The sequence below is a fragment of the Artemia franciscana genome, unplaced genomic scaffold (genome assembly GCF_032884065.1).
Source record: "Artemia franciscana unplaced genomic scaffold, ASM3288406v1 Scaffold_6320, whole genome shotgun sequence".
Taxonomy (NCBI): domain Eukaryota; kingdom Metazoa; phylum Arthropoda; class Branchiopoda; order Anostraca; family Artemiidae; genus Artemia; species Artemia franciscana.
The window spans coordinates 1,540-11,979 of NW_027066575.1; the positions used below are offsets into that span (position 1 = coordinate 1,540).

General features: G+C 34.4%; 1 protein-coding gene across 1 annotated transcript; it reads right to left on the reverse strand.

Moving 5' to 3' along the window:
• Positions 1-7,612: 7,612 nt before the first annotated feature.
• On the reverse strand, positions 7,613-8,794 carry LOC136043469 (GATA zinc finger domain-containing protein 4-like). Its single transcript, XM_065728388.1, has one exon. It carries the CDS (start codon positions 8,792-8,794, stop codon positions 7,613-7,615), a length of 1,182 nt encoding a protein of 393 aa, XP_065584460.1.
• Positions 8,795-10,440: the final 1,646 nt, after the last annotated feature.

The following is a 10,440-nucleotide window of genomic DNA, read 5'->3' on the forward strand; positions in this document are numbered from 1 at the left end:
AGGGGGTTTTAAATGTTAACTGGAAGTCCTTTTCGTTGATTCCAGGGCCGTTTTCCATGTACATTATGTATTTCTTTAGGAAAGTGGGAATATAGAGGCATTGCATGGAATAATTAATGTCCGTTTTTCTTAATATTTGCCGTATTTTCTTCCTGCATAGATCTTTTAGACTGAGTTCATCTGAGGTCGTGTGAATTATTTTATAAGTCAATTCCTTACGAAAGCATAGTGGGCTAGCTGTGTCTAGGAATTTCTCATACACAATGATGTCTTTATCTGGCAAAATTTTTGATCCAAAATTTTCATCATTCATGTAGAATTTTGTCGTTACATTTATTAACTCCATATACTGTTCATCATAAATATAATGGCTTGAATTTTTTACAATTATTGGGTCAAAATTAGTACTGTATCTCAAATAGTGCTCATATATTCCCAACAATATATTTTCATCTTCCACAATTTTGTAATTCACATTTAGTAGTAAGTCCAGAAACTTTAAGGGCCATATTATTTTGAAACCTGATTCTTGTTCTATATGCCAAAAATTTTCGCGTATTAAAGATGCTATTAAAGGATACGCAACGGGGGGCATCGCTCGGAGTAGGGCTGCGAAAGTGTATGCAGCATTCTTGTGCCTATAATCGTAATCTTTGCTCAATATTTCCAGTGAAAATGATCCGTATAATAGGATGATTATTCCGTGTATTAGGAGATCCTCGTTAAAAATAACGGGAACTTTCAATAATGAATATAAGGTATTATATTCCAAGTTCCTTACTGCATTAGTTATTGCAGATTCGAAGATTATTTCCCGTAGTTCATAGTCTATTACTGAGAGGTTTGGTAAACTTAGAGTTTTATTTGAAATCCAAAATTCTGGTCTCGCAAACATTAGGTCTTGGTTGGTTTCTAGGGTGTCGGTATTACTTAAGGTTCTTTGTCTCGGCATTTTCCTGGTTAGTATTAGTCACACGTATAAGCAGGCTAATTATCTAATGAGTAATTACCTTTTTCCGCCTTGAGTCCTTTTGGTGATTCGTCTAAAAAAAATTGTAGATTTTGTTTATTATTTGAATTTTTTTGATTTTAATTTACCTTTATATGCGTCTTTTTTTTGCTTCTACCGATTTTTTCTCTTTAAGGAAATGTTATTTCCCCTTACTGCGTAATTTTGGGACATTGGATCATACATAAATTTGGCGTAATGTCGGATTTCATCTAAGGGGCGGTGAATTCCTTCGTACTTAATACAATTTTCATTTTCCTCGATTTTATAACAAATTTTCGGTGGTCTACATTTATCAATTAAAAGTAGATCGGTTTGATTCGGGCCCTTGCAAAACCAATAGCTTATATTAAATTTTTGTTGTAGTTTTCTTATTAATAGTTGAAGGCTTGTTAAGTTTTTTCCTTTCTTATTTTTATTTGAATATTTAATTTTTACTTCTCCTCTCGCGGGTTGATATTTAGGAGTATTCGCTAATTTTAAGCCAAATCTATATGTATGAGGTTCAAATTTTGTTAAATCGTAATTGAGGTACCATGTTTCAGCATACACCTCTTTACCATTCTCATCTTGCACTAAAATCGCGGCCGCATATATAATGTTTTCCTTAGCATGGATAATTGAAATAAATTCTGTATCTATAATGGCTTTGGACATATTTTGGTTGTAAATGGGGTATCAATTAAATTAAAAGGGACTTAGTAATTTGGAGAAATTGGAAATGTTGAATAACGAGTAGAGAAGTACAACGTATAGGGATTTTTATTCGAATTCGTTCAAACAATGTGCGAGTATTATATTATGGGTTGAATTGGTTGGTCCAACATGAGTTGAAGCAATGAAGAAATAGTAATTCGGGAAATCGCACGGACACTGCGTACGAACTTGGACACAATTCATAAGCAGTATCCGCACAAACTACCGACCACTGGCTCTCGGAGAATTTGGTTTTGTCAAAATTTAATTTACAGTTTGTTGCAAATTACTTTTATTTGTTCACTTTACTGCTGGCTGTAACAATGAAGAAGTAGCTTTCAAGGAGTTCTCTCAAGTTGTATGCGGAAAAGCAAGCTGAAACACGCTAAGCTTTTCCACCACAACCCGCAAGGGCGTCCGTTGTCGTTTAATCTCAGGTTGTGTGTATAGTAGACTTTCTTGTAATTTCGAATGTAATTCTAGTTTCGAAACCTAAATCGTCGTCTATGCGTAAGGTTTAGCAATATTAATAAGCTTTCTAATCAACGTTATGTTACAGCTGAGTTATACTTGTGGTAATATAGTTTACCAAAGCTACGGGTTATATTATTAGAGAAATTAAAGTTTTTTAAGAATCAGGAAGTGTCTCGCCTACTTATCTGGCGAAACGTTTAGTCGATGGGGCAGTTTTAATTTTAACCCTTAAGATAATCCTTAACTTAAAGGAATTATTTTAAGAAAAATGTTAATGAAGCAATTGCACTCATGCGGTTAATCTTAGCAAAAATGTGATTTTGAACTCACTTAGAATAATGAGCACTCTTTGAAGATAGGCCAATTTTTCACTTGGAGTCTTTCAGCTTTCCTGAAAGGTACTTTCTTTTAAGGATGTTTTATTAAGGGATGGTTTCTTAGTGTAATTAATTGACAATTAGCAAAAAAAATGATTATTTTATTATTATTATTTTTTTCTTTATTTTATTTAGGACTGGTAGATTTCCATTTTTCTTTTATTAATAATCTAATTTATCTGGTTTTTTGATAACTCGGCCTGACCTTGTTGTTACCTTCTCTTCAGTAGACTCGGTTTTTTTCTTTGGCTTCGCTAGCGATATCAAGTCAAACTTTTTATATTGTTTTTTAAGAAATTTTTGACCTTTAATTTGTGCCTTTTTAGCCTGGGCAGTTGCACTCTGTGGTCTTGTTCCTTCCACATCTTTGGGCTCATTTGTGCCTGATTCACTCTCAGTATCTGAGGAACTAGTTGTAGATTTAGTATCTGGTTCTCTTGAAGTAGAAGTTTGAGATTTAGGTGTAGATCCAGCTCGACCTTCGTAAATTTCTTCACCTCGTGAAGTGGAGGGTTTATTGATTGACTCGTCCTGTTGATCTCTGTGCTCAGGAGAATTGAACGATTCTTGGGAGCTTTGGGAGGATTCAAATGTCTTCTTGGGGTGCCTCCACTGCTTGAAAGCCATGTCTTCCGGGGGGTGAGGAAGTGTTTGTATTAAGGTTTCCTTCCAAGATTCCCAGTCCTTTGGTTTTGCCTTTGAGACAGTTATATCGTGATATTGTTGTTCATCTGTAGCTGGATAAGTATCAATTGTACTTTGTCTAGTTTTAATTGGGTAATTAATAAGATCCATGGCCTCCCGCAATGTTTGTCGCTGCGGTTGGTAGACCTTTTCTGACTCTATGTCACCAGGGGTCTGTATAGCCTTATTTAATTCATCTTGTAATGAAAAGGGTCTGTCTATTGGTGTGACAGGGTGTACCAAATCATCGGGGAAACGTTTTGGTGGAAAAGGTGTCGAAATTCGATCCGGGAAAAATTGCGTTTGTGGAGAAATTGTATAGTCCAACTCTTCTGATTCTTCACTGGAAGAAGAATCGCTATTCCTCCGTCTCCGCGTAACGGGGGTACTTTTTGGGGGGGTAACCATATTTGTCATGGTTAGAAATTCATTAAATTTTTCTTCGTCACTACTGTTTTCAAAATATCCTTGTTTGAAATTAAAAGGTTTAAGCTCACTTAATCTAGAGCGAGGTGGTTGATTTTCGTCCTCCGAGGTATTTGATGTTGAAGGTTGAGGGGTCCATGTTTCTGTGAATTTTGCCCTTTTTATACGACTAATATGGGTTTTATAGATTTTTCCTGTTTTTGGCTTTAATAGTTTAAATGTAACATTATTATCATACCTTTTAATTATTCTTAACGGTCCTAGGTAACGGTCCGAAAGTTTCTTGCCGTCCGATTTGTTTTCGTTCTTTAAGTAAACGCAATCTCCTACTTGGAAATCGAGTTTACCTTTGACATTAGGAATATTTTTTGCTTCTTGCTTTCTTTTTGATTTTTCTATTTCTTGTTTTACAAGCTTATAAGTTTTCCTCATTCTATTGATAAATTCTTGTTTATAATCTTGAGAATCATTATAAAATTGTCGTGACTCTATAATTTCATTATAAGGGATTCTAAAGTCTCGTCCGAATAATATATAGAATGGGTTATCGCGAATGACCTGGGAGTAAGCTGTATTTATAACATTTGTTAAATAAGGTAAGGTATCATGCCAATCCCTGCGGTTTTCTTTCGTGTAAATACTTAAAATATTAGAAAATAGTTTGTGTCTGTTCTCGATTTTCCCATTGGCCTGTGGATGATAAGGGGTCGATACCAATTTATTTATTTGAAGGAAAGACATTAAATCCTTGGTTACTTTCGCTACAAAATTAGGGCCGTTATCGCTTAATACTGTATTAGGGATACCGAAATTAAGGAATATTTTAGCGAGAGCTTTCGACGTTGTATAGGCGCTTTGATTTTTTAATGGTTTAGCAAAAGTGAAACCAGAAAAATGATCAATTACTGACAGTACACAGGTATGTCCTTCATTAGGAGTGGGTAATCCTCCACTTGTACCATATAAATCAAAAGAAACTATGTCAAATGGAAACCGGGCCGTAGGCGTTTTTCCTATCGTTGGATTCGGGTAGACTTGAGGATTTTTTCTTAAATTACAGGTTTCACAATTATTAACATAATTCTTTAACTTTGTCAAGGCTGAAGTAACGAAAAAGTATTGTTTTAATCTATGGAATGTCTTATCTAATCCCAAGTGACCTCCTACTTCAGAATGAAAGAATTCAAAAGCGGGTTTATCCAAAATTTGGGGTAAAACTGGTATAACGGAAGTTTGATTTCTTTTATCAGTATCGGTTATTATCCTACATAGTATTTTTTCGTCGAAATCATAATAATAGTTATCAATTTCTTTTTTAAAAGATTTCATTTCATCAGGTAACTCTTTATCATATAAGAAATATTCTATTAGAGCGGCACAAGTATCATCTTTCTTTTGATACATTTTTATAGAATTTAAGGAAAGTGGGCTGTTTTTTTTTTCCTTTTCAACCGAATTATTCTCAACCGATTTCATTTTTAAACACTTCTTTTGGAACATACTTTGCTTTTATTGTGTTGACTTCTTCATTTTCATTTTCTACTGGGGTATTATCTGGAAATCTACTTAGATAATCACATGGGGCATTTTGTTTTCCCTTAAGATGTTCAAATTCATAATCTAAGTCTTGGATTTTCAAAATCCATCTCGCGAGTATTCCCGTTGGCTTTTTGAAAGTTTGCAAATATTGCAGGCTTTTGTGGTCCGAACGCAGTTTAAATTTTCTGCCTACCAAATAATGTCTGAACTTGTCCAAATGGTGGATAATCGACAATAATTCAAGCTGTGTAGCAGAATAATTACTTTCTCCAGCAGTCAGGGTGCGAGAAGCGTACGCTATCACTCTTTCTTCCCCATTTATTATTTGGGAGAGGATCGCCCCAATTCCTTTGTTTGAGGCATCCGTTGTAACAACGAATTGTCCTGTTTGGAAGTCAGGTAGCGATAAAATAGGTTCTGAGGTTAGAGCCTTTTTTAAATGATCTAATGCATTTTGAGCTGTATTAGACCACACAATTTTTTGTGGGTTGCCTCTCGTGAGGTCCGTTAAAGGTTTTGCAACTTGTGCGTAATTTCTTATAAATTTTCGGAAATAACTCATTAATCCTAAGATTCCTCGTAATTGTTTAATTGTTTGGGGGGGGCTTTATATTTTTTACGGATTTTATTTTTTCAGGGTCTGGGGAAATTTGTCCTTGCGTTACAACTACTCCTAAAAATTTTAGTTTGGTTTGAAAAAGATTTACTTTTTCTGGTCTACATTTTAAATTGCCTTCTCTAAATTTCCCAAACACTTTTGCTAGTGTCTCTAAATGGTCCTCCGCGTCTTTGTCCATAGCTATGACGTCATCAACAAAATGAATTTTGTTATTTAGGCCTCTTAGTAAATGAAGGAGGGGTCTACACAATGCACTCGAACTAGTTTTTAGTCCAAATGGTACTCTTAAGTATTCATAAGAACCACATTCTGAAGTTGAAAAAGCTGTTTTAAAAACATCGCCCTCAGCTATTTTTACTTGATGATACCCTTGTGTCAAATCTAGGGAAGTAAATATTTTATTTTTATTTGATATTGAATCTAAAATTTCGTCTATTCTAGGTAGGGGAAATTTGTCACTTACTACTTGTTTATTTAAAGCTCTATAATCTACCATTAGTCTAAGATCATTATTCTTTTTCGGGACTAAAATAACGGGGGCAGAGTATGGGCTTATGCTTGGCCTTATGATTTGATTTTTTTCGAGTTCATGTATTTTGTTTATTAGCCATTCCTTATGTTTATAAGGAATTCTGTATGGTTGTTTTGCGACTGGTGGCCCCGTGGTTTGTATTGCGTGTTCATAAAATGGGATAAGTCCTATGTCATCTTCAGATGTCGAAAAGACATCTCTGTATTCCCATAATAAGTCGCATAATTTTTGTTTTAATGACACGTCGGTTATGTGACTTAGTTCGAATTTCTCAAGGAATTGAGATCGCGTCAGTGGATATTCTCTGTCAACGTAAACATTAATATTATTCACGTAGTTTTTTTCCAATTTTTTCCAATTATTAATGTCGGATTCCGATACTACTTGTATCTCTGCTAAACATGTACCTTTACTTAGGGTAATTAGGTCGTTTTCGTGGGTGTTCGTTACCCAAATGTAACCTTCTCCCTTTTCGTAATTTATAATTTGTTCTTCACACACTAAATATTTCGGGAGATTTTCCGACGGCGATGCTACCCAAATTTCATTTTTATCATTAACTGGTTCTAACATTTGTGATATTTGGACCCTCTGCATTGATTTAGGGGGAATTTTTGTTTTACGCACTACAAATCCATAATATTTTTCGTGATTTTCTTCTTTTATTGAATTTAGAAGATTCTCCGCTGGTTTTTCTCCTGGAGTTTCTATTTTTTCAAGTTTTTTCCATAGATAACAAATTTCTTGAATTTGTTTGCTTCTATATTCTCTCATGTTACCTATATTTTCCCTTACTTTGTTTGCTTGTATGTTATTTATCATTGATATGGTGTCCATCGGGTAGATAAACTTTGAATTTGCTACATCTAATAATATTTTATTTGATTTTAAAAAATTTGCGCCTATTATTGCTTCGTATGGAAAATTTTTACAAACTATAAATCGAGTATAAAAATTTCTGTTATCCTTGCGCAAGGCTAGATACACAGTGCCTTTCACATCTAGGTCGTGTCCTGTCACACTTGACAAATTGGGACAGATATTGCTCATTCGTCGTTTAATATAGTTGGATAATTTATTAAATACTGATGAGTTTATCACATTTACTGTTGCTCCTGAATCTATAAGGGCTGAGAAATAAATATTCCCTGCGTTGAAATTTTCAAATACTGGTAACATCTTATTATTATTTGCACTTAAAAATGGTATTATTACTGGGGGGGACCTATAAATTATCTTGCCACCAAATTTTGGTCCTACGAATTTTGGGGGCTTATATCGTTTCCCTGGGATTCCCAGATGTTAGATGTAGAATTTTCATTTGTTCTGTTTTGGGTTCCTTGGTTATTACTTGAGATGGAGCTATTATATGGCTGCCGTCGGCTGATGTAATTTTCTCTTGTATTTCTGTTCCAACTATTACTGGGTTGATTTGTTCTTCCACGATACCCTCCTCGATATTGATATGCATTGCGTTGAAAATTTTGACTTTGGGTGGGATAATTACCTCCTGTTACAAAGGTGTTTCCTCGATCACCTCTTGGGGCGTACCCACTATAGTTTGTCCCCCTGGACAAACGGTTACCCGTTCCCCTAATGTTTGGTCGATTATTATTGTTTGCAAAACAATTTCTTGCGATGTGTCCTAATCGGTTACATGTGTAGCACCTTAATGGTTCATTGTTAGTTTGTGCCCTTAATTGATTATTGGGGGCAAAACGTACTTGTCTTGGTGGTGTGGTGGTTCGAATTTGATTTCGAACAGGTTTGGGCGATGATTCTCGGGAGAAAAATCGCGGAGAGGAATCCCTTGATCTTACAGGGGCTTTGCTTTCTACAGCATTTATTGACATTTTTTGATGCTGCAGGACAATCGAATCAATTTCTACGGCTCTTTCTATTTCCTGAACTGCTAGTTCTAGGTTATCAATATTTTTAGCTATCAAAAGGCGGTATAACTTTGGGTTTAGTCCCTGCTTAAATGCATTTAGTATGATTTTTTCATATAATTCCCCTTCTCCTGGACCGTATCGCGCTTCTGTTGCGATTCTAACCTTATGCAAGTACTCACGAACGTTTTGCGTCTGTTCGAAAGTAACTAGGCCATGTTTTAGTTTATTCAACGAACTTGTGTCGATGAATCTTTTCTGGAAGGCCTGTTGCAATAATTTTATTGAGTTAATGGTTGAGGTTGCTTCTGTACCTATTGAGTTTTCGATTTGTTTTAGAAATGTTAGCGCCTGTCCTTTCAGTCTTAAAAGTAACATATTTTTTAATACTTTTAGGTCAATTTTTGTCATTTCCACAAATTGCCCTAAATGGATGTTGAATTGATCAACGTCCGTATCTCCTTCATATTCTGGTAATGATTTTGCAATTTCTACCGAAGTTGCAATAATTTGTTGCGCTTTTAATATTTCATCTTGTTCTTGTTCCATATTTATTGTAGTCTTTTTTTTTTTTTTTAAATATGCGGTTTAAAATAATCTCAAAATTTTTTTTAATTTTTACTGTTTTATTTTAATTTCTTAAAGATTTTGATATTTTTTGAATGGGGTATACCTATATAGAAAAAATGCAAAAATAGAAATAAAATCGCACTGCACCTAAAAATTCAAAAAGCTAGGTAAAATTGCACTGCACTTAAAAATCAAAATTAAAATGTAAGTAATCATATTTGTCTATGTTAGTAGGCATTAATTGCGTAGGTAAATGCATGGTCCAACGCATTCCCTTGGGACCGTGCCTGAAAGCTAGAGGAACTGTACCTGATGCCCTAATACATAGACAGAAGATGATTAAATACAATGAGGTTTATTTACTTACAATATATAACTATTGACAAAATAGCTTCAATGTCCTATTGCACTAAAAGGTGAACATGAGCAAAATTGATCTTGACAATTCAAATCCTTCCTTAAGACTAAACTATTCGCCCTAGCATTGGGCTCATATATCTAACGCTCGATTTCTATGAACAAACACCCGCCAGACAGGCTTGGTGACCTGTGGAAGTTGGCCTCCACTACTATTGGTAATATTTGATCATGTGACTAATCGCGCATCCAAAAGCTATTCTTTGGCAAGGATTTCTCTTTTGGTTTTGAGAAAAACCCATAGGTCAGAATAACTGGTTACTTTGTTAAGTAACATTTTTTTTTATCTAAATGCATGTAGTCTAATTGCGTTGGACTATGCAAATACATGTAGTCTAATTTGTAGTTTTAATTGTAGTTTTATCTAAATGCATGTAGTCTAATTGCGTTGGACTATGCAAATACATGTAGTCTAATTTGTAGTTTTAATTGTAGTTTTATCTAAATGCATGTAGTCTAATTGCGTTGGACCATGCAAATACATGTAGTCTAATTTGTAGTTTTAATTGTAGTTTTATCTAAATGCATGTAGTCTAATTGCGTTGGATTATGCAGACTTGATAAATTTAGCAACTGTTAAATTCTAAATGATTTTATCCAAACCTTTTTCAAATTGAAATTTACTAAAGGGGTGTGACTGAGAAATTTAGTCCTGAATTTAAGAGTTCCTAGAAGAGTATGGATGAGAGATTTGGTCCTATATTTGAGGATTCCTAAGGGGATGTGAATGAGGGATTTGGTCCTGAATTTTATAAAGGGGGGGGGGGGCTGGTCTATATGTTACACTTCTACTTCTAAAATGACGTCTTATATAGTAGATAGACTAGCTAGAATCTATGAGTTTTGTTTCTAGTAGATAGACTTCTACTTCTAAAATGACGTCTTATATAGTAGATAGACTAGCTAGAATCTATGAGTTTTGTTTCTAGTAGATAGACTTCTACTTCTAAAATGACGTCTTATATAGTAAATAGACTAGCTAGAATCTATGAGTTTTGTTTCTAGTAGATAGACTTCTACTTCTAAAATGACGTCTTATATAGTAGATAGACTAGCTAGAATCTATGAGTTTTGTTTCTAGTAGATAGACTTCTACTTCTAAAATGACGTCTTATATAGTAGATAGACTAGCTAGAATCTATGAGTTTTGTTTCTAGTAGATAGACTTCTACTTCTAAAATGACGTCTTATATAGTAGATAGACTAGC

What these genes read in the sequence shown, in the direction of transcription:
- LOC136043469 (XM_065728388.1), bottom strand. Translation starts at nt 8,794, where the DNA reads ATGGAACAAGAACAAGATGAAATATTAAAAGCGCAACAAATTATTGCA.